This window comes from Carettochelys insculpta, chromosome 16 (assembly GCF_033958435.1).
Source record: "Carettochelys insculpta isolate YL-2023 chromosome 16, ASM3395843v1, whole genome shotgun sequence".
NCBI lineage: Eukaryota > Metazoa > Chordata > Testudines > Carettochelyidae > Carettochelys > Carettochelys insculpta.
The window spans coordinates 2940730-2965405 of NC_134152.1; the positions used below are offsets into that span (position 1 = coordinate 2940730).

General features: G+C 47.2%; 1 protein-coding gene across 3 annotated transcripts in view; it reads right to left on the reverse strand.

Annotated features, from left to right (window-relative positions):
- DNAAF8 (dynein axonemal assembly factor 8) overlaps nucleotides 1-24676 on the reverse strand; it is a 111802-nt gene that overhangs the window by 27350 nt on the left and 59776 nt on the right. For all 3 annotated transcript variants that reach the window (XM_075010936.1, XM_075010934.1, XM_075010937.1), the window contains exons 15-22: nucleotides 22425-22569; nucleotides 18193-18508; nucleotides 15715-15821; nucleotides 11465-11619; nucleotides 10657-10804; nucleotides 5188-5319; nucleotides 3389-3583; nucleotides 1743-2057 (exon numbers count right to left, since the gene is read on the reverse strand). In XM_075010936.1, coding sequence (XP_074867037.1) covers nucleotides 1743-2057; nucleotides 3389-3583; nucleotides 5188-5319; nucleotides 10657-10804; nucleotides 11465-11619; nucleotides 15715-15821; nucleotides 18193-18508; nucleotides 22425-22569 — 1513 coding nt within the window. The remainder of the gene's footprint in view (nucleotides 1-1742; nucleotides 2058-3388; nucleotides 3584-5187; nucleotides 5320-10656; nucleotides 10805-11464; nucleotides 11620-15714; nucleotides 15822-18192; nucleotides 18509-22424; nucleotides 22570-24676) is intronic.

Consider the following 24676-nt stretch of genomic DNA (forward strand, 5'->3'; position numbering starts at 1 on the left):
CATGATGGGTGTATGAGGGGAAGGGAGGACGGGGTCAGCCCCTCCACCCCATTGGCTGCTTGGCTTGTACTAGCCATGCTGAAGCTGCTGGCTTCAGTCTGCTCCCCATGTCCTCATTCTGCCCTCCCTGCCATATCGCAGCATGCATAGGTTGCCCCCTCCCTAGCAAATCTGAAATGGTGCCCCTGCCCTGAAACTTTCTTGCACCAGGACTTTGAGGCAGGCTGATGCCACATCAACTCATGGTGGCTTTGATACACTGCTCTGGGGGGAATTTAACTTTGAGACACTGGCTCCCATTCTTTCACTGAGGACCCCTCTTTTCATGCTCCTCCACTCTGCACACGGAATATTTGCATAGTTATCCGCTAATCACCACAGCAGCATGTGTGTATACTTTCTGAATCATCACACTTCACATCTGTTATTCTATTAGGCTGCACTGTTCTGCACTGCATAAGCACTGTGCATCTGAGAGAAGCAGATAAACGTGAATTGGTAGCCATGCAAATGTGACTGGGTTATTATAATTCATAAGGAATTTATAATGAATTTATGGAACTCTGACATTATCTCCTCTTAGATGTGCAGAATGTGATGAACATGTGATGTTACATCTGATGTGCATGATGGATTATTTATCCTTCGGTGATGGAAGTCATGATTTCCCTAGACCTTAAGTGATGTGTTGATGGATTTCCTACTAGTGATAACGGAACAAGCTCCATGGTGTGCTACTGTAAGGCATCAAATCTAAACAACACTGTAGACTGCAAAGAGATCTGGTTGAAGAAGGTCAGAAGGAAACAGGCAGGCAGGTTTGCTGTGCAGATCTGTCAGTGCGCATGTATCATTCATGTGCAGGGAGCTTTCGGCAACAGCACCATCCATTTTCCATGAGCTGCTCTTCTTTAGTTCAGAAAGAAATACTAACCAAAGGGTTTAGGGCATCACGTCAATAGTTCCCAAAAAAGCCTATCTGTACATGGACACCAGGTGCTGGATTGTATGTCAATTACTTTACACGTTGTCAAGCCCTACAGAAAGAGTTCTGGAACTGATGACTACCGCATGATCTGTCACGTGCCTTCAAGCATTCTATCACTATGCATCATTTTATGAGATCACCTGGATCCTTACCCCTGAAGGGGTGTGGAAGCTTGTCTAAGAGGTGTGGGTGTGGTTAGGACAGGGAATTGGATGTGGAAGTGGTTAGAATCGATGGTTGGAATTCGTGATTCTAGAGTCTACTGGCTTTCCTGCTGTAAGCCCTTCAGCATGTCATATAGGCTCTCCGCATCTCAGTTTCTGCAGGATGATGTAAGGCTATTTAGTAGCACAAAGTGCTTTGGAATCCTCAAATGAAAGGTGTAAGGAGTACAAAGTTACCTTAACCTACGGCCACTCTACCACGGAAGATCCAAGGTCTTCTGGGGTTCATTTTGCATGTACATGAAACAACACTTTCAGGGGTCAAAGTTGATCCTGGAACTTCTCATGAGACGTGAGGAATAAGGAAGGTCGATGGGAGAAAGGGCCAAATCCTACCTCCCAGTGCACCCATATGGTTCCCAGTGATTTCACTGGACATGCACGCAAGTGTAGAATTTGAACCTGAATTAATTTAATGTAATGTGTTTCTGCTTGAATGGAACCCATAGTACAAAGGCCCCTTTGCACTGAGTAAGCTGACCAGGGTCTGCTTAGCTGCATAGACTGTCAACAGTAAAAACAACTCTTACCACCTATGAACTCCTTCTCGGTGAAAAAAAGAACTGCCTGCCTGAAGGCCATCTCTGGAGTCAAGGCCATCACTCTCTGCAGGTCACTAGCATTAATGTTCGTTAGCGTTAGCTTCTTCAGGGTCTTGGCAAGAATCCCAAAGGCATTGACCCTCCGCAGCGCACAGACGAGAGCAGGGCCGGACATCAGCATACTGATGCTTCTTTGCCAGGATGTGTCTCCCACCTCCAAAGGGCTCACTTCTTTGGCCTGACTTCGAGTGAGACGGGCCAACCACTTGAGGCTCAGAAGCTCAAACCCTGGATCAAGACCTTCTGTGAGACAAGAGAAATCTGTTGATTATCAATTGGTAGTTTGTGTCTCTACTTTCCCTCCCATTCACCAGCAAGTGCTTTGCAGGGTTTGGGATCATAATGGACTAAAACTTAGTAAATTCAAACAATGCAACTTCTCACAAGTTAAATTGCTGACAACTAGAGCCATGAATGGGCTACCTAAGAAATACAGAACCCTGTGCCACACCAACAGAGACACATGGAGGTCAAGTGCTGCGGTCTCATTAAAGAAAGGTGTTCACGTAGAGCAGGTGAAAGGGGTATGTTGGGAACACAATGATATTTAAGTGCTTCAACACAGCATAGTATATAATTATAGAAACTGTAACCACTCTGATAATGCTTCATTTTAAAGGATATTAATTATAGTAATAAGCTCCATTGTAACATTGACTTGTCGCTTGAATAGCTTAACTATTGTTATGTTTGCAAACTAAGCTTGTTTTCAGTACAGCAAGGTATTTGAGGTTTAATACATACTTGTACGTTGCTGAGGTTACTACGGGTTAGATCTTGGCACCCTGGTATGCACGAATAGAATCTTACTCTGCAAATACTCCCCTTGGTTTCCACATGCCTTTCAGAGTAGGGTGCTACTTAGCAGGACTCTGGCCCTAAGTTAATGAATACACTGCTTTCTATTCTGTAACAATTTCTGTGCAATTACTACCAGTGAAATAAAATAAAATAATTGCACTACTTAGCTTTTAAAGAGGTATATATTTGAAAGCACTTTACAAAGGAGTCACTGGGGAAACTGAGGCACACAGCAGTGAAGTAACATGCCCATGGTTACATGGGAGGCCAGCACACAGCTTGTGTAGAAATCATGTTTCCTGACTCCCCTGTTTTCTTCCTCATTCATTGAATCATCCTCCTTTCTAAATACTAGGGATGGCTATTGGACGAACTGGTTCAGATTACAGATATGAGGTAGCCTGAACCTTAGCACATCCTTGAACTCATCCAAAACCCACTGCAGTCAAATGATGCCCATCTGGGCCAAGCTGTTCTTTGAAATGTAGTCACTGGATTAGGTCATCGCTCACTAACATGCAAAGATGTTTAATGTCATCAGGGAGATAAATAAACACATCTGTCTATCTGACAGGGGCTGGGACAGAGTGCTAACAGGTAATTCCTCTGGAAAAAGGCTGACTGGGGAGGGGCAACATCAAAGGATGGGGAACAGCAGGTCCCATTACAGGTTGTTTCAACTACTTTTCTTAAATAAGGCTGCTGAGTTCAGTGGAGGTGGATTGCATTTAGCTGACTGAGGCCTACAACCCTTCCCCATGAGTAGGGCTTACCTGAGTTGTGAGGTTGCTTCTTGAAACCAGGGCGAAGGATTTGGCAAAGAAGGTGGCCAGCACTCTTCATAGCTTCCTCTCCAGTCATCGTCAGGATGACAACTTGTTCCATGTCAGGATCCGAGGCATAGGTTCGGTGGCATAAAAGATCCCGAGGAACATTACCAAAGTCTGGCACTGCACTCAGATTGCCTCCTGCTCAGGGAGAAGATTGAAACAACAAACCTTATTATCCAGCATAACAAACTTCCCCTTTCTCTTAACATGGAAGGACGGATTCATCCTCCAGAGAATAACAGAACAGGGATTCTAAGAGTAGCACCCTTCCAGTACAAAAGTAGGACACATGGAAATGTTTGGTGAGAGAGGCCATGTCTGCACTAGGGAAAGGGATTCGAATTCAGATACAGAATTCTAGCTATGGCAATTGCATAGCTAGAACTGACATATCTGCAATTGACTTAGCTGGCCATCCACACTGAGGAAGGCCGACATGAGAGTTGCTCCCACTGACCTCCCTTATTCCTCGTATCTTGCGAGGAATACAGGGGTCAACTACGACTCTGGAGAGGTCGATTTCATGCATCCCTACCAGATGCGTGAAATCAAACCTGGGAAGATTGACCCTGAGTGGGTTGGATCTTCTGGGCTACTGAAGACATAGCCAGAGTCTCAAGGCAATTCTAGAGCAAGGGCTTACCTGCAACACATGAGCAAGTTTTGTTTCCAACAGTGAATCATTCTCCAGCCCTAAAATTGATCAGAGCTAAATGTTCTGGATTGTGTTTTTAACTGATTTTAACAGATACTTCTATTTGGTTATGTCAATGTCTTTTTTCTTCTAAGAGTATCAGTGTCTATAAATTATGTTAACTGTGAGCAGAAATTAGCTGGTTCCTCAGATCACAAGCACAACAAAACTCCTTTCAGAGCAAAGATGTAGTCAACCAACTTCTGGTTACTCAGCAGTGTTGCTGCAGCACAGAACGTGTTTCCCATGTTTCAGCTAGGAACCTTCAGGATGAGGGTGACAGATGGAAATCTCTTGACAGGAACTTTCCCCCATTCCATTCCTATCATCATGTAGGTCTTAAAGCCACTTGTTAAACACTTACAATTGGTATTGGTTTACTAGTTGCTGTTGGTACCAACAGGCCTAGCACAGCAATTAGGAATTTCAGCCCAGATCTCTAAGACTTTGAATTCAATGAGCGATAGGGGCCTAAATGCTTTGGAGGATCTGGTCCTTGGGCTCAGAATCTCCCTTCAGAATTCCCATAAGTGCACACTGGCTCAGTCCTGAAGCCCTTGTACTTCAGCAAAACCAAACCCTGAGTTCAAAGGAAGGCCCATGCAGATTTCAGGATTTGGTTTGGATCACCAAAACCTTCACTTTCATACCAAATCTATTAACCTATTAGTCAAATGCTATTTAGAAATAGAGCCCCCAAGAAAAAATGTTCATTTCTCTCTCTCCTTTTGGCTACTCATTGGTACAATATGATATAAATACTGATAGTACACACCTGTCTCTAACTCCCTAAAGCCAATGTATATGGCCTCGTTTCTGATACTCAGGACAAGTAATGGTAGCACCTTTCTCCCTACTAGTTGTCTGACTGGAGTCACTAACCAGCATCAGCAAAAGGTCTCAGAGTCCAGTGCTAAGTACATTATTATTGACTGTGAACCAAACTCTGAGGTTCTTGCTCACAAAAACACCAAGATCCCAGGATCTGGCCCTATAACAGGCAGATCCCAGGACCTCACTCTAATAGATTTTCCTTCCTCTCACCTACCCAGTGTTTGCAGCACGCTGTCAGTGTAGGGAGCCACATGAATACACAATGCCGCCTCAAGTTCAGCACTGGGAGGCAAGTTGCTTCGTACCTCCCCAAGGAGGCCTCGTTCTGCCAGTTCGTTCATGAGCCCTAGGAACAGAACAATAGATTGTGTACGAATCCTGTGCACAGCTATTTACGATGCATTTTGTCAGAGCGAGACTCAGCGAGAATGTGCTTCATCCAGCCATCTATCCTTGGGTTGTATTTCCAGGCTCCTGTTACGGAGACATCAATATGGGTCGTGATGAGTTCACCCAAGGAATATAAAACACATCACCATGAGCAGCCTCGCCAGCATGGCAAGACACATTCATTTACAGCAGGATTAAGTAGGTGCTGGAAAAGGCTGGCTTGGCCATTACTTTTCTTCGAAAGACTCCTAGCCTTGAGGCCAACATCCTAGCATTCACAATCAATACCTACCCCACTGTATGCAAAGAAACCAGTCCAAGGAGAAAGGACAAAGCTCTGTCTTCTGTCTCAGCCCTGAGTTTCATCTGCTGCCTTACACCAAGGAGGCTGTATCACCAGGCAGAAGTGGCCCTAACTGGTAGGCCCTAACAAGTAGGACCCTAACTGGGCTGCCTTGGAAAGGGGAATAGTACTGGAGAAGAAAATGATTATTCCTGAGCAACACTGGATTTCTTCACGGGCTTCTTGTAGCCATTTTGGCATTTTCTGGTAGCCAATTAAAGTTTATTTGAAAAGACTATCAGCTTTTCTGCAGCTTTCTCAGGAATAAGCCACTAATCCAGGTCAGCTTTGAAGCCATGCAGGATAGCAGGTGTGGGGTTCTGCTGAAAGTGGAGGACAAGCCTGTGGGGTGGTTGATGCCTCTGTGCAGTAATCTACCAGTTGCGATAAGGCTGGATACACTATTGCATAGACCCTGCAGAGGCAAACACCAAAGGAAGCACACCTTGGAAGGCCAGACTGACAGCTTCCTTCATGGCCTGATTAGCCCAGGCACCCCATTTAAGACTAAGAGAAGGGCCAGGAACTAGATAGTCCCCCCAGCCAGCTATAGTGATGGACCTGCCTCTTGTCTCACACCCAGACTTTGAGCATAATTCAGACCCCTGGCTTCTACCTTTGCACACCCAGTCTGATCCTGACCCCTCCCTTTGGTACTTGAACCTGGCCTCCCCCTTGGACATCTGGCTTAGACTGTGACTCTGGTTGTTGACCCCTGGTTTTGGCATCTGATCCCTGACAAAGGCTCTTGGAGTCAGCCACAAGCCTTGACCATAGGCCTGATCCTGGAAGGACTGGCCATGACGCCACAGAAGGGATGCTTGCAAAGTCAGTCTAAGGATGAAAAAGATCTGTTGCAATCAAGTCTGGATGTTTTTCTAAAAGCTCTGCCGTAGGTCAAACAGGAATTGCTTCAGAGAAGTATCAGAGAGGTAGTCAAGTTAGCCTGTATCTTTGAGAACAACAAGAAGCCCTGTGGCACTTTATAGACTAACATTTTGGAGCATAAGCTTTCGTGGGCAAAGACCCACTTCGTCAGATGCACGAAGCGGGTCTTTGCCCACAAAAGCTTAAACATCTGTTAGTCTATAAGGTGCCACTGGACTTCTTGTTGCTTCAGAGAAGTCATCTGACCTAGTATGCAAAAGGTCACAGTGGTCCCTTCTGGAGTTAGAATCCACGAATTTTTGAGTGGCAATCTTCTACCTTTCCAAAGTTTTCCTCGTGCCTGTTTCTGCTTGGATATATTAAAATACGGTAAACACTGTACATATTCTCATGCTATATCTACACTAGGAAATAAAGTCGAGTTTTATTAAAGTCAACTTTATATCACTAGATTTTATAAAGTCAATGGTGAGCGTCCACACCTGTTTAGAAAGTCAACATAGTGTGTCCCCATTACCTTTGCTAAGTTTGACTGTCAGCAATGCACTGTGGGTACCTATCCCACAGTGCCTGCTCCCCTGTTGCATGCTGGGTTTCTGTGCCGGTGTGTTATGGGAAAAAAATGCACCGCAAGTGGTTGTGGGTGCCTGATGCCATCATCCCAGAGTGCATTGCCCTCACTCCCTGCTCCAGACGAAAACAAACTGCCAAAGACATTTTCATGGCACTTTTCTGCAGCCTGCCCCAGCACATGCTGTTACAAGGCTAGTGGCCAGTCCTGAGAAATGTAAAATACAGAAATAAAAATCTGAAAAATTTCAACCTGGAGCTATTGAAAAGCAGTTTCTTGGTATTGTTGAAATGCTTCATTCTGATAGTGTTATTTTGATTCATTTTATTTTGACCAGGCAGCCGTGTGGTGCACAGGGCAGCCAGAGAGCCCGGCAGCTGCTCTGGGGGGAGAGGGGGCAGCCACGTGGTGTGGGAGGCAGTTGGAGAGCCCAGAAGCCCCATGGTGGGGATGCAGCCCAAGAGCCCAGCAGCCTTGTGGTAAGGGGTGGGGGGGGGCAGCTGGAGAGCCCAGACTGATTCCTGCTTCCTGTTTCCTATCTTCTGCTCACCTGAGCCGTGTCTACACGTGCACGCTACTTCGAAGTAGCGGCACTAACTTCGAAATAGCGCCCGTCACGGCTACACGTGTTGGGCGCTATTTCGATGTTAACATCGACGTTAGGCGGCGAGACGTCGAAGTCGCTAACCCCATGAGGGGATGGGAATAGCGCCCTATTTCGACGTTCAACATTGAAGTAGGGAACGTGTAGTCGTTGCGCGTCCCGCAACATTGAAATTGCGGGGTCCTCCACGGCAGCCATCAGCTGAGGGGTTGAGAGACGCTCTCTCTCCAGCCCCTGCGGGGATCTATGGTCACCGTGTGCAGCCGCCCTTAGCCCAGGGCTTCTGGCTGCTGCTGCTGCAGCTGGGGGTCCGTGCTGCATGCACAGGGTCTGCAACCAGTTGTCGGCTCTGTGGATCTTGTGCTGTTTAGTGCAAGTGTGTCTGGGAGGGGCCCTTTAAGGGAGCGGCTTGCTGTTGAGTCCGCCCTGTGACCCTGTCTGCAGCTGTGCCCGGCACCCTTATTTCGATGTGTGCTACTTTGGCGTGTAGACGTTCCCTCGCAGCGCCTATTTTGATGTGGTGCTGCGCAACGTCGATGTTGAACATCGACATTGCCAGCCCTGGAGGATGTGTAGACGTTATTCATCGAAATAGGCTATTTCTATGTCTCCACATCGAAATAGGCTACTTCGATGTAGGCTTCACGTGTAGACGTAGCTCTGGAGAGCAGCAGAGGTGAAAGTGATGGTCAGAACAGACACACTGGGGGCACTGTGGGATACTTCTGGAAGCCAATAAAATTGAATTAAATAACGCTGTGTCCGCATTAGCAGTAAGTTGACCTTGTAAATTCGAATTTGGCATTATTCCTTGAGGAAAAGCTGGAGTAGAAAAGTTGACCTTAGCATCCCTTAAAATAGACCGTGATATTTGTAGTGAAGACAGGTACATTATAAAATCGGCCTAACTCCCTTAAAGTCAACTTTATGCTCTAGTGTAGACATTGCTTCAGGAACCTTCACAGAAAGAACTATTTGCACAAATTCCTTTAGAAAGACCATGACCCACATTCTTCAATGAGTAACGTTCCTAAGGAATATAGGCAGAAAATTCAGTGCTGTAATTAGTCTGACAGGATTAATCAGTCATGCCTGGGCATGTTTTCAGGGAGTGAGCATGATACTCATTGGAGAAAAGGGAAAGAGCCTTTGGGGTTATCAGATCATTCTGACCCTCTCAATATCTTCCTGCTGTAATGGCTCTGATTGACAGTTTTCCATTTTCAAGCATTACACTGTGCCCTATAGAAAAGCAAGCCACTACTGAGAGGAAAAAGAATCCTCAAAGAGAGGTAGTACGGGGAGCAGGGATAGCTCAGTGGTTTGAGCGTTGGCCTGCTAAACCCAGGGTTATGAGCTCAACCCTTGAGGAGGCCATTTAGAGATGTGGGGCAAATAAATTAAAAAATATATATATCTGCTAGGGATGGTGATAGGCCCTGCTGTGAGGGCAGGGGACTGGACTCCATAACTTCTCAAGATCCTTTCCAGCTCGGTGAGAGAGAAAGGACAATGTCAGTCACCCAGACCCCCAAGAACAGTGGGACTAATCTTGCAAAGAAAAGGGAGGTTTGCCCAAGGCAGGGCTGGATGACTAAAGGAATGGTAAAGAATGATGTGATCCAGACATGACAATCAAAATAACTGGATTTACTGTACAATAATGTCCAAGGCAGTGAGCTGATCCCTGCCGTTGATTTCCCCATCTGTTAAACAGGGATAGGGATGCTTCTTTACAAACATGTGTAATTTATGTTTGTAAAATACTTTGAGCTCCTTGGGTGGGTAACAACAGAGAAGGGCACAGAGAAAAATTATTATTGGAGCCACATGGAAATGCAAATAACTGGCTTCCGGAGTCCCTGTCTGAAAAGAAATAGGAACAGTAATAAGGGCGTAAATCAGCACAGATGCGTGGAAGGCAATGGAGCCATAGGGCTGGAGATCAGCTCAGGATCTGGCCCAAAGCAGATGCCTGCCACTGCAGACCTACACAAAAAGATACCACTATTCTAAGTGAGAAGATTTTTTAAAAAAGGTGCCCAGAGTTAGACTACGTCTGCACTTAAACTGCTCCTGAGGCTGCTGCAGTGCGTCAGTATAGGCACTCATACACTGATGGGAGGGGGTCTCTGATGTCAGTCTGCGGCAGCAGGCGATAGTCAGAAGAACTTGGCCAACATTCTCTCCTGCTCTTTGGCCAATGACTGGAAGTTAAATCAGACAAATTCAAATTAGAAACAAGGTACACATTTTTTAACAGTGATGTGATTAACCACTGGAGCAAACAACTGAGGGAAGTGGTGGATTCTCCAACTCCGGCAATCTTCAGCTAAAGACTGGATGACCTGCTGGAAGAGATGTTTTAATCAAACACCAGTTGTTAGGCATCATATGTGGGCGGGGAGAACTGGTGAAATCTTCTGCCCTGTGTTATATGGACTAGATTATCTGTCTCTTCATGGCCTTAAACTTGGATTCCTCCGTGTATAAGGAGTTGAAGGAAACAACGCTGGGAGTCACAAATAGAGGCATCCCAGGGCCAAACTGAGTCTGATAGGATGGGGCATTGTCTTCAGGTGCAGTCACAGATAGACAATTTTGGCCTCCAGGATTATCTGGGCAACAAGGAATCCAAAGGCCAAAGCTCAAATTACTACACAGCTTGATTATCCTGCTACAGGGAATGCAGCTCTGATAGTGGAGGCCGATTCACACACAAGCCTGGCGATGTGTGCTATTTAGTGAAAGCTAAGGTCAGGGCCAAATATTTTGAATGGGTTTGACTGTAACATGGGGTGCTGTTACATGAGGCTTTCTGGTCTGAGTGGTGCACACCCAAACACCAGTGCATTTCATTGAGGGATTTGGGAAAGACTGGTGTTACCTTTCACCAATGCAGGAACATGATGGCTAGCATTCTCCTTTCTCAGCAGTAAAACCAGACAGTGCAAGCGTGGGTCAGCAGGATGTTCTTCTCTTGAGGATCTCCACTGAGGGGAACTTGAAGTCTTGTTAGGGCAAAATATGGTCATCTGAAATTACATAGCCCGGCATGTCCAAACCAAGGAGCTAAAGCTAGATTCCTACGTCCATCTTCAGGCATATGTTTAAAAGTCATGGAATTTGCAGCAAAGCTGAGCATGCACAAATCTCATGAGGTCAGGGGGAACTGTTGGAGCTCATTACCTGTGCAAATCCAGCCATTTCTATTTCAGCGCTGCCTTATGGATTTAGGAACCTCACTTCAGAAGCATGTGGGACATAGTGTTATGTTTTTATTTGGTAAAGGAAGATGTTCTTCTTTAGTAAATAAACTCCTTGTGCAGAGTGTTCTTGGTGAACCAGAAAGTGTCCCACTCAGCAGTCTCAGCCTCCCGCCTTGCACACATGTGGCATGACAAAGGGCTGTCACCCTATACAAGGGGAAGTCTGACTCACTTCACTGCGTGTTGTGCTAGTGGGAGAACTGCAGACCTGGGCTCCTTCTCGTCTCTCTCGGTTGGATTGGAAGCCCTGTTTTGATGATTATCTCGGTTTCCTGGGCAATCATGTAGAAATCAAAAACACTGGGACGGGAATCAGCTTAACCCACTGCAGTGCATTGTAGGTTTTAGCAGGCATGCTCATGGATATACCTGATTTACACATCAGGATCTGGGAAAGCACTCTCTTTGGGACCCTCTGAGGCCTACCTGACTTGTTGTCATGCTGAGCATGATGGCTCGCTTGGGAGAAAGTCGCTGCTGCCGGATTCCCTGCAGAATAAACCCTCTCTGAGTACAGGTTGAAATCACATCCCCATATGCATGAGGCGGCACAGCAGGTGACACAACCAAAATGACATCCCCTGGATAAAAGTAAAGGTGAGAAGGGCATCAAGTTATTTTGGTGGGAGCTAGTCCATCTTTGCAGAAAGCCTCATGGAAATAAACATCTCCAACTTCCTGACCAACCCAGATGGTGACACTACATTCTGCAGTCATCATTAACGCTTGTTTGCCCCATCACATCTATGCATTGTCGTCACTACAGGCTAAGCCAGGAGGACAAGATTCAGACTATTATCATCGAAACATTTATTCTAGAAAGCTTGGCTAAAGTCTGTCTAGCGATCTGTAAATTCTTCATTTGCTGTGGCGCTGGCTTTATTGATGCATGGTTCGAGTAAAGCAGTGGTTCACATTGGATTAGAACCCCAGATCTCTGTTCTCCAGCTTAGCCCTTTGCTTTGATCTTGAAATGACCTGACCTCAGTAAAAGGCCAGGAGGAGGCCCCATACAACAAATCATCTCTACAAAGGTTTTCTCTATACTACTCTGCTCATGTGCCCTGACTATGGAGGAACCATGGATGGGAACGTAGTTTTGCCTTCATACCCCAGTCACTGCCCAACTTCTCTGCTGAGACAGCCAATGAGAAATGGCAATTGTGAGTCTAGATTTTGTGAGATGGGCATTTGTCCCCTGGAATCTGGGCTGAGACCCAGCATGTGTTAAGCTTTGAACAGTCATCCACTGGTATTTTTGTTCACTGCTGGACTTCACCAGTTTTGCAGTTATCTTGGAAGCAGACAGCTCTGTATCCCATTGTCAGTCCCTTTTATTTTCCAATGCCCTTACCAATGCTGTGCATCTAAGTGAGCCAAAACAAATCAACAGCAGGAGAAAAAGAAACAATAAACTTGAAATGGCAGCTGGAAGAAATGAGGTGATTTGCGGGTTGTAAAGTGCCAGTGAAGGTTAGTTTGTGGGATCAAAGCCAGTTTGGATCTACTGTTGGGCCTGGCAAGCCAGACAAGCTTCTGGCCCACTGCTAGTTAAAACAATACCCTTTTTAATAAATAACCTCTATTTTGGAACGAATATAAGACTAAAATTAACAAGCACATCCGCTACACTTAAACATAGGTAGGATCTGAAGAAAACTCTGCGTGGCTTGAAAGCTTGTCTCTCTCCAATGAAAGGTAATACCTCACTCACCTTATCTCCCTCAGTTAATGTGACTGGCAGCTGCCACAGATGGGTGTTGTGATGCAGCTGTTCCCCAGCGGGTGTTCATTCATGTTTTCTGAGGTTTAAAATGCAGGGCTGAGAGTTACAGCCAAATTGCCTTTTCAGCTAAAGGGTATAAAACTATACAGCACACTCATGGTGTCACCCCTCGGCCCCCTGTATCTTCAACCCCCCCACCCACACACATCCTAATTTCCAGTTCCTGAGCCAGCCTAAGACTGACAGTGCCAGAGAGGAGGTGCGGACTCCAATGCCAAGCCACAAGTGGGGTGCTGGAGAGGATCACCCCTTGACAAGGTGTGACCAGATCATTCCAAGGCAGGCTTCCAGAGAGCTCCGTGAGGGGCACAGTGGCTCTTGTCTCCAATACTCCTGCATGCTGGCCCCTCCCGGAGAAGATCTCCAGCTTCTCTTCCAAGAGGCATGTGCAACCATTCATCTGAAGAGCAAAGGTTGGGCGCAACTTCCTGAGCCCAACAGCCACAGATGGAACTGCAGCAGGGAGCAGCTCAGCAGCCCACGTCATACATGAGTCATCGGTTTCCATAAAAAGCTAGCGAAACAGGAAATCTGGCTCAGTCCATTAGCAACAGCCGCCACCTGCTATCAACCCCACCCCCGAATGTACAGAGGAGAGGGGAGTCTGCCAGAGGAGCTTGCTCAAATGTTAGCACTAAGTGCTTTAAAAGGCAGGCTACGTTTTTCTTGACTTTTCCTTTCTCTCATTTGCTCCCTTGGTTTCCCTTCCCCTCTCATCTTTCTGGCTCCTTCTTTCTAGTCTCCCCTCGAATCCTCTTTTCTTTGGCAAAGTCATCTCCCCTTTTCCATGCCAGAGCATCTTCCTCCTTCCTGTCTTCTCATTGCTAGTTGGAGGCTTTCTACACCCCTCAGTTCCCCCCTGCAGAGCCACCGTTAGTCCAGGAGAGCAGAGGGAGCTCAGCAGTGCTCTGCTGGCACAATCTCAACTACTCCTCCTTTGGAAAGGGCAGAAAGATTTGCTGTGCCTGCATCTCTTAGGGAAGGCCAGGAGCCTGATGGCCCCTCTACCTCAATCGCTCTCCGACTGAGCACAGGTTTCCCAGGTAGACGGGCTCTCTTCCCAACCGGCTGTCACGCCTGGATGGGGCTGGTGGAGCACATTCTCAGACAGTGCTTTAGCAGGAAAACAGAAACCAGGAGTCTAACCCTGTAAAGAGGAGAGGGGAACCTAGGAAAGGAGAGGAGCAATGCTCCCTGTGCTTCTATCCAAATGACTGGTTGCCCACCTAATCTCTGGCCCTAAAAAGGCCAGGAAAGTATATCGAGAGTTGTGTGAAGCATTAACTGCACCACCTATGCAATTATACCCCAGCTGGGAAGGGGACTGGTAGGTGGTCCATACTTTAGTAAACAAATACAAGGCCACTATACACATCCAACAAAATTGTTCCCTTACTGATCAGGCCCCAAGATTAAAGGGTTTCCTGTTTTAGATTCCCTCAGGTATAGCTCAGGAGCTCTGTTGTGACAATTGGTCCTCCAAAGGGTACCTCATCTCATGAGCTCAAATGTAAAAAGTATGTGAAAGTTCACAAAATGTTACAATAACATGAACAACAGATGAAGTTGTTTACAACACTGAATGTTGTCACAAGTGCACAAGAACCAGACAAAGAAGCTGGATTGGACTAAATCAAAAAGTCCACGATATAATCCCAGGACAGTTGAAATTACACTTGGTAAAATCAGATGTGGAACCAGAAGTTAATAGACCAGACTTGGTGCAATGGATATTAAGTTTAACTGATGTGTAAAATAACAACAGGATGAATTAAAGTGACCGGGAAAGAAGACATGTCGGATTTGGGTCTCCCTCTCCTATCCTGGGGCTCATCCCCCAGAAGGCCAGTACCGCCCTTTATCTCAGCTCATCTAAAGGATTTTCTTCCAGAGGAAGGCCAGTTGACCGTAATCTTGATCAAGGAACTTTATTTTCAAGCACATAAGATCCTGCATTGTTTTCCCTTCTGTTATTTTCTGTCCCGCTCCTTCTATCCTCTCTCTCACTCTCTTGGCTCATTGTCAGAGTCTAAAGCTAACTTAAGTGTGCTTTATTCATCCAAGCCTGCTTTACGAAAGAAGAAAGATTCAATTACACGATGTCGCTACCAACTCACAAAGCAGGATCCAAATAGCAGGTGTTTTGGTTGACTTGCGAGCCCAAAGCTTCCACTCATAACTAACCAGTTCACCAGTGTTTCAAAATAAATTAACAGATGCTGTAACTGACCCATCTTTTCTCTCCTGTCTCTCCTCCACCTTGGGCCTCTCTGCTTGTTAAGAACAGAAAAAGTAAATGCTCTAGACATATCAGGACTGAAAGTAAAATCCACCCCCTTTTTTTCAATCAAAGAAAGGCCATTCGGAAAATAAGAGACACTGATATTTGGCCTCCAAAAGGAGAAGGAATTTAAAGGTTTTGACTGAGTTTGTTTTGCATAATCAGTCAACCACAATTCCAATTTAAAATCTCCATTTTGATACCTTGTTCTTTCTAATCCATCAATACATTTTTAATTAGAATGAGTGTTTTGGGGTGTTTGCCAAGTAATCCAGTAAAACCAAGGCCTCAGTTAAAATAATCATGAACCTTCTCCTGACTGTTTAATGCTGGACAATGAAAGAGTTTATAAACACTTTAACTCTTTAGGGCCTGGAGAGCAATATCAATGCAGCAGGGAGGGCCATGACACTGCTCCACCTTAGGCAAGAAGCATTACCACTGATTCCTGACTCCTGTGCCCCTGTCCAGGATCCAGCACTGAGAAGTGCACTGGAGACAGGACAACATGAACACATGGGACAGGAGTAAGACAACCAATAACAGCCTCTGCTCCAAGTGAAGGAGCCTGAGATGCGTGAAACCTCAAGGTTTGGTGTTAGAAATGACCTTTGGTGGTTGAGACCAGTGTTGCTGGAGGTCTGGATGGTGCCATGTCCTGGGGATCAGCCCTCTCTTGCTCAGCATCTGCTTTGTTTGATGATGGACTCGGTGGCCTAAGGACAAACAACAGTGCTGAAAGTTGTTAAGCTTACACTCAGACCTTGGCTCTTACCAGTTTTACCCACTAACCCCAAGGAGATGAAGGCAGCTTTTCTAACACTGCTTTACTGGAAGTTCCACTTCAATCCTCTGTCTGGGACATCAGAGCATGGGCCACCTTATGGTGCCTTGGTTTTGTGCACAGACTGGATGTTTTTCTACTTTGTGGTTTCTCTTTCCAGTGCTCTGTCTTCAATTAAAAGTGGCTGATGCAATGCAGCAGCTTGGCAAGAAAAATGAGGACCTGAGAAATGTCAGGCCATAGCGCAAATTTTCTTCCCATCTTACGCTATTTCAAATCTGCTGCTCACTGGTGAATATCGAATCAGACTAGAATGGGGGAGAAGCACGTTCAAAGCTATTATACAGTGGGCCTGGCAGTGCTGCCCACGGGCAGCGAAATAACTAATATGCCTTCATTCCAAAAGCAAACTCATTACGGCAGGGAGAACCACGCCGTGGTTTCAAAGGCCAAAGGACTAATGAAAATGTCACCTGGGATCTGGGAATCACGCGGCCAGGCCAACTAAGCAGACTGAAAAAGCAAGCCTTGGCTGGCCCCTTCTCTTCAGAGGTCTTGAATATGCAGGAGGGTGACAATAAGAGCTGTTGGTTTTCCTGAGAAACTGAGCTTGGAGATGTTGTTTATATTTCTGCCAGTGAAGACCTCCAATGGAACCAAACTCTTAGCACTGTTTCACTAGATTACACTAAAATAGCAGGGTTTCCTATTGGTAAAGGGGCAAAGGACACATAGTAATAAAACAAAACTTCATCAGAGGGAATTTTTTTGAGTTCTAAAGCCAAGCTCTGTTAAATCGACTCAGTGTTAAAGATCATACAGAGCTAAATTCTATCAAATGACACTACAGGAGGAAGCAATCCTCAGTAAGCATGGGAATTAACTCCGAGTAGATGTGATCTGCCTCAGTGGACAGGCAGAATTAGGTCAATGTGCTGCCTAATTCCCATCCTGATGCCACAGAGATAGCTCTACTTTCACAGCTTTAGGAGGGATCTTTTGGGGCTTACGTGGGACATCCGGAATCAAGTGAATCTCAGCACAGAGGAGTTCAGTAGGTAACATCATCCCTTGCATGAAGAAACCCAGGAAGCGACTGCAGAAGGGTGCGTTTCACATCCTAGCTGCTAGCTCTGTTGGTGGCTGCCCACTCCATGTCCCAGGCTGACATACACAAACATTGGGGCCTAATGCTATGAACTAGGGCCTCCTAACTTGAAAGTATTTTTGCACCTACCTCTCACAGGACAACCAGAGGGATGCAGATTTAAGAAGCCACTGTGGAGATAGGGGAAGCGCTCTGCTCCCCACCCCAGGACAGTTCTCAGTGATGTTGCTCTAAAGGACTGACACATCATCTTGGTGTACCAGCATGTCCTGCCATTTAAACTTACAGGATTGAAACTCTTTCCCCCGCACCTTGGGCTCTTTGTGTCTGAGACTTCACAAGGGAATACAGAGGGCAAGGAGGGAAGTGGATAGGTCAGCCTGGGGAACTGCATCCATTCTCATGAAGAGGAAAGCTGCAGAGGTCAGCTGCAAACAGAGCTCAGAGGGGGTGCAACAGTTGGTTCTCTCCTCCATGCAGCTGGAGGGATGGAGAGCAACCTTCTCAGGGAGCAAAGCAGGACCCACTGTCCTTTTCTCTTTTGGGGCATTCTTTCCCTTTCAAGCCAAATTGCCATGCCCTTTAACAACTCTGCTCCGCTCAGAAACAGATTGCAAGCTAACAACAGAGTTACACAGAAACGGGACAGGAGGAGGTGTTTAAAGAACACGTGCTGCTCATGCAAACACCTCATCTACGCTGGCCAAGGAACTTAGAGTATTCATACTGTGTGGTCAAAGTGCCACGTGGCCACCCTCAGGAGAGGGACCTTGAATCTAAGGTTGCAGCTCTATCGAAGTCGCCCTATTCTGTGGGGCAGAGCTCTCTTTGGGCCTCCTCACAATGTTTCCATCATCTTAGATAAGTCCTGGTCCCACTGTCGTGTGTTTTCTGCTCACTAGGGCTAATGTCCTTCTCAGCACCTCCTTCTCTTGTCAGTTACAGAGGATGCCACACAGAGAGAGAAGGAACAGGCCAGTGTTACAAACACAGTAACACATTCTAAAATGCAGAAATAGACTCGTGCTCCCATCTAGAACTGCCTCTAGTTGGGCCCCTCTGCTGAGGACTGCAGTGAAAAGATTGACAAAACTTACTAATCACCTGTGGCTCCTTCAGTGGTTTAAGTCCTGTAACCCCCTACTCCCCCTCTAGAATCACAGCCTCTCAAAAGCATGCAGTATGGATTTGTCACCTTGATTTGTTATATTTGCAGGCAGCGATCTGGACACCAACAGGAAGCACTCCATCACAGTGCGCTCTCCCTCCAAACAAGAGACACAGCTCCCTGAGTACATGGCTGTCTGAATGGGGCAGGTAGGCAAGGGGTTCAGCTTGGCTTCTGCAGTAGATGGCATTGATAGAGGCGCAGTCTGTCACGCTGGCCAGCTGTGGATCCGAGGGGCCTATGATATCTTGCAAGGTAGTCCGGGCTTTTGGCCCTCTCACACCTAAAGCCAGCACCGGGGGTGCCTTGCCAGCCTCTGGAGCGTAAGTAGAAGGCAGCTTGTCTGTGAAAGATAAATACATATGACTAATGCATGGAATCTCCCTTTCCAGACTCATTCATTCCACTCAAGGTCTTGTCTCCATTAATTACTCAGCCCAGCTGACTGACAGTTTACCAGTGCTGTATCTGGCTCCCCTGCCACAGTGTGCCAGGCTGACAGCTGTTTCTCATTGGGTCTCTGCCCACCCGCCCACCTCTGGAGGCTTCTGCCTCAGTACTGCTGGTTACACTGTCAAACCAGAGCTGCAATCTCTTCCCTGTGCAGGCAGATAACACGTGAAAGGCTGGCTGGCACTCCCACTGGGTGGCAGCTCAGGCAGGAGGAGAGAAGCGAGGAATACCTTCAAGCAGCAGAGGAGCCGGGGTTCTACCCCTGCTGAGACTTCCCCACAACTATGCCTAACTAGGGCTGACTCCAGCAGGTTTGGGGAACCAGGGGGCACTGCTGCGTCAGCAGACTCCTGTCAAACCCACAGTGCCAGATCCTTAGCTAGTGCGAATTGGAACAGCTCCATGTCAGTCACTGACAGTTCTTGCCAGTGGGGGGGTCTACCCTGATCATGCTCCCAATGGAAACCATTGCAGTAGCTAACACTGCTATGTCTGCCTGCCCCCATGCTGGAGAGTCTGCATAGACATGGAGAGCTGATGCCTCAGAGTGGTTCTCACTGAAAACCATGGAGCCCAACAGTACACGCCTCACTCAGAGAGACTTGGTGGGGTTAGATGACAAGAGTGAATATGGGCCAGCAGAGCAGGTCATTTCCTGCCTGTTTCCTCAGCAATAAGCAAGGAGATGAGAGGAGCCCAACTGGAAAATGTGAAAGCTTTGCCAAAACTCCAGGCAAAGCGTTACTCTCCCTGGTCAGTTGCAGGGTCTGGGCTCCCTGGGGAAGGAATAACAAGGAATGATATTTAAAAAATGTTTGACCGCCACTTTTCTTTCCCTGTGCTGGGTCCCTTATTTCTTGTCACAGAGGAGGACCCACAAAAGAGCTCTCTCCTGCACTTTGGAAAACCCTCCTCCAAGCCCACAGACTGCGCTGCTGGGGATCGCTTAGCAGGGGCAGGCATGGAACAGACTTTGCTTCTGCACTGTACTCACTGCAGCCACCAGGCAAGAAAGGGCTGGAAACCCCTCCCCAGCACTGGGGTTTAGATGCATCTGGAGTCAAACTATGAAGCCACAGGGATCACCAGATCATGTAGTCTGACCTCTCTTGCATGTCACCAGCCATGGCCAGCAGGTGAACCTCAGGGTGAGGAGACAAGCTCCCAACCCTGCCCCTTCTGCTCAGGACACCGCCACTGCTGCCCGTGGCCCCCCATGGCAGCCATGCCCCACCCAACTGTAGGGACAGTCCCCCACCGGCACAGGCAGCCTGTGGCCCAACTCAGTGAACAGGTGGCCTGCAGCCCCAATTTTTCCTGACTCCCACTAGCACAGGGAGGGCAGCTGGTGCACAGCCCCAGTCGTCCTGGAGAACAGGCTGGCAGGTAGCTCTCCCCTCCCCACCTGGCAGCACAGGGTTAAAGCCCAGGTAGCCCCAGGAGACTGGGGGAACTGCGCTGAATGGGCAGGGATGGGGTGGAGTTTGGGTGGGGCCAGGCAGATAGTTTGGGGCAGCATTGCCTTTGCTGCCTCTTAAACCCATCTCCAATATCCCCAGCCATTGTACCACACCCTCTTACCCTCTTTTACATCCAAAACACTGGATTAGATTGAAGAATTATAGTGTATTATAGCGTTATTACAGCCTTCAACTTCCTGAAGGGGAGCTCTAAAGAGGAGGGTGAGAAATTGTTCTCAGTGGTGTCAGATGGCAGAACAAGGAGCAACGGTCACAAGTTGAAGAGGGAGAGGTGTGGGTTAGATATTAGGAAAACTTCTTCACCAGGCGGGTGGTGAAGCATTGGAATGCGTTGCCTAGAGAGGTGGTGGATTCTCCATCCCTTGAGGTTTTTAAGTCCCGGCTGGACAAGGTCCTGGCTGGGATGACTTAGTAGGGGTTGATCCTGCTTGAAGCAGGGGGCTGGACTAGATGACCTCCTGAGGTCCCTTCCAGCCCTATGATTCTGTGATTCTGTTAATCTATACTGTCATAGAGCCATAAGGTTTGAAGGGACCACAAGAGCCATCTAGTTTAACCTCCTGCCAAGAGCCAAGATTGGTTGTGTGCCACATGCACAGAAGAGGAGGGATCGAGGTGCACCAGGGTCCAAGACCCCAGTAATGGCAGGAACTGAATTGGTGAGTTATACCCAGATGAACCTAACAAGAAACTTGTGACCCATGTTGCAAAGGAAGGCAAAAACTCCGCGGCCTTTGCCAAAATGACCAAGGTTCAAGCAAAGTTCAGCTCAGACCAGTATTATGGATATCACCTCAAAACCAGCCTCTCTCCCTATGCAGTGTGCCCCTATAGCACGCAGAGAGAACACAGCATCGGGGAAGACCTGCTGTGTGGCTCTGAAAGCAGAACTCTGCCTGTCTTCTGTTGTTTATTGATGATTTTATGGTTTTCTTGTTCCAACATATCACAACCTACTGCTGAAACACAATCGGAATAATGAGTCAGTTGCGATTCACTGTGTCCAAATATGGCAGGCCAGCAGGGAGACTGCAGAGTGATTGAGCAGGTCTGGACTGAATTTCCATCCAGCTGAAAGAAATACCTGTTTCTTGTCCTCTCACTCTGCCAGTACCCCCACAAGAAACAGAGTACATGAGCATGTGACCCGACGGTACTCTCAGGACTTCTAGGGGAGCCAGCCCGTACAGTAACAATCTCAGGACTTGCCAGTTACGTGACAGCTTTCCTTCTATGATTGTGAAGGGCTTGAAATGTATTTAAGCCTTGCACACTCCTAGGCCATGTCTACACTAGCCCAAAACTTCAAAATAACCACGCAAATGTCCATTCTGAAGATTACTAATGAAGCGCTGAAATACATATTCAGCTGCTCAATAGCATGCGGCCGGACGCAGCACTTCAAAATTGCTGTGGCTTGCTGCCGCGCAGCTCGTCCAGACGGGGGTCCTTTTCAAAAGGACCCCACCAACTTCGAAATCTGTTGATAGGAATAAGGGGATTTCGAAGTTGGTGGGGTCCTTTTGAAAAGGACCCCCGTCTGGACGAGCCGCAGTAATTTCCAAGTGCCACGGCCACCTGCATGCTAATGAGGAGCTGAATATTTATTTCAGCGCTTCATTAGTAATCTTCGAAATGGCCATTTCAATGGCCATTTCAAAGTTTTGGGCTAGTGCAGACGTAACCCTTGAGAGGTGGGTTTTATTCCACCTGATTTACTAAAGGGGAAACTGAGGCAATGAGCAGCTAAGGCTGATATTTACAAACATGGGGGCCTAATGCTATCAAGTTAGGGCCCCCTAACTCAAAAGTATTTTTGCACCTACCACCCATTGAATTCAATCAGAATTAAGCAGCTAAATAACTTCAGCATCTGGGCTAAAGTGTCCAACTGCAGACATCCATGTTTGGCTTTACCACTGGCGCCTTGTTTTCTCTGCAGTGCCCCTGGCCCCGAGGTTAACAAAAGTGGCAGAAGCCACTTGGCAAACCCTGACATTCTGGAGGGTGGGTCACTCTACAGGGCAGCTGGGAAAAGGCCAGGTCAGCAGCCCCTTATCTGGCAGTTTCCTCAGAGCCTCGCAGACAAAGTTGGGGTTGCCATTTAGAGAGACCTAAAGGCCAGAGCGAACAGCAGTGGGGTGACAGGAAGAGTATCGTGAAAAACTTCACACTGGGGATAGATGGAATCTGACTCCAAAGGAGAAGAGAAAGGCTTGAGTGTGGTCATGTCCCTACCCGCCTTGAACTCCTCTTCCTTTTGAGCAGGTCTGTGAGCTGCTACAGTTAAATGGGTGCACCTTTCATATGTAGAGGAGGCCTTACCTGTACTAGGGAGGAGCATGCTGTGCTGGGGATAGAGCAGGCGAAGCCCACAGACATCCAAACCAGAGCTGAGGATCAGGTGTAACATGTGATGGACGGCCAAAGGAGTTCGGAGCAGGGTTTCAAACAGCAACACCACAGCAACCTGAGCAGCCAGGTGAAGAGGGCAAGGGAGAAATGGGTCAAATGGCTTCAATGCTCTTAACAACAATGGTGAGATTTCTCTCTTCTAGAGGAGGGATACTCAGACCTCAGGGGTTCGGGAGGGAAATCAGTGACTAACGTTACCCATTAGAGCCCCACTCATGTCAGTTCATTGTTGCATTTACTATATTACTTCATGCTCAGATTTAAACAATACAACGGGGAACCGTATATATTTATAAATGATAACTGGTTAATGACATTGGAAAGGTATCGTGATCAATCTAAGTCATAAACCAATAACGAAATCACACAGGGTTTTAAAATCGTGTGGAGCAAAGAGCTGCATGAGACACATTACAGCTCATTAGCTTCAGTCTGAGTATCTCTGCTTTAGTGCAAACCAGGCATCCTCAGCAATTGGACAGCTCTTCTCTTCAGTAATTCCTGTGCCTTAGCTTACATCCAAACCCTTACAGTGCAGCATACAGTACAGGAACCTCTATGTGTAACCACACAGAGCAGCAAGGGCTCCAGCACTGGGTAAAGGCTCTGGTAGTGGGGAGTTGCTGCAATATTCACCTGCTGCCTTCCCCCATCAGACCCTATTCTTGCTGCCAGAGCTTTGACTGAAGCTAGAAAGTCTCTGGCTGTGGGGAGGCAGCACTGCCCCACTGCCTCTCCCCAGCCAGAGCCTGTCATTACCAGAGGGAAAGCTCCTGCAGCCAGGAAGAAGCAGGACACTAGAGAGCTAAAGACACCACTGTAGATGTGGGAGGCCTGTAAACAGCCATGTAGAGTACAGACCTCAGGGGTAAGACCTTCCCTCTACTCTGCTTGCTTAAGCTGTGATACTTATAGCCACATAAGCTGGACATGCAGCGCCTGTATCTACATTTCGCAATAAATAATTTCGAAATAATAATTTCGTACCTTCACATACATTGTAAAATATTTGGGGCAGGGACTGTCTCTTCGTTCTGTTTTTGACCCCTCTGGCACTTACATAATCTATTATACATTTGTGAGAGTTTGACTGTCTTTGAGTGTGTTTGTCTACCTGTCTGTTCAAGAACTTCTCCTCAATGGTAAGAGCTAGGACCACCACATTCACTCTACTGCTTCCTCTTATGGTAACTTAAAGCCAGGTCAGGGTTTGGCTGTGCCAGGGCAATGGGCTGTGCCTGGAATGGGGGCACGACTCATAAAACCATACAGAAAAGATACAGAATCACCAGGCAGGTGAAAGGGGCTGGCTGGGGGAGTTTTCCCACAACCGGGAGTGCTCCAGCTCCAAACCGCCCACCTCCTAGAAGCCTTTGGGGCACGGGTACTGAAGCCCCCCCGCATTCATATGGGAACATTGCTGGCTGTTCCCCTTCATCAAGGTGCATGGGGAAAATGCACAGTTTGCCGCACCCCCTCAGTCTAGCTGGGAAGTGCTGGGGCAGACAAACCTGGACCTGCCCCAGCGAGGGGACATTCACCCTTCCCCCTGGCTGCGCCTGCTGGAACTGCAGTGGCCATGGAGAGGCACTTCTCACCTGACCCCGAACTGCTGCAGTGAGAGAGAGGGCTAGGGTAGTCCCCTCTCCCCAGGGCAGCCTCATCCCCAGCTCCACCCCAAAGCAATGATTTAAATGAAGCATGGACATTTTTCAATTGATTTTCCAAAAACCAAAAATTGAGTTGCGGACCTGAGCTACGCCGGGTGAATATTAATAACATTAATTAATAACAGAATGCTTTTGGTGATCTCAACTACTGTCCTTTGTCTTGCACTGGGTTGTAGATTCTGTGGGGCGAGGAATGAAATTTACCTAAAGCATTGTTTACTTTTTCAGTAGAGAAGAAACATTTTCCAATAATATTAGACTGGATGACTGACTTTCTCTAGTTTGAGAAATGCTAAAATCAATGCCAGAAGAGAATTCAGAACCAGATACACCAGGTATCCTGCAATATATCTATATTTTAAAAGCCTGTTCTCTAGATTAATCCCATTCAGACCATCCTTAGCTTAAGAGTTCTGAAAGACACCCAGCTATGTTGTGAACAACTGCATCTGTATTTCTGAACAGGAAAGAAAAAAATTCTGAATCCTCTTC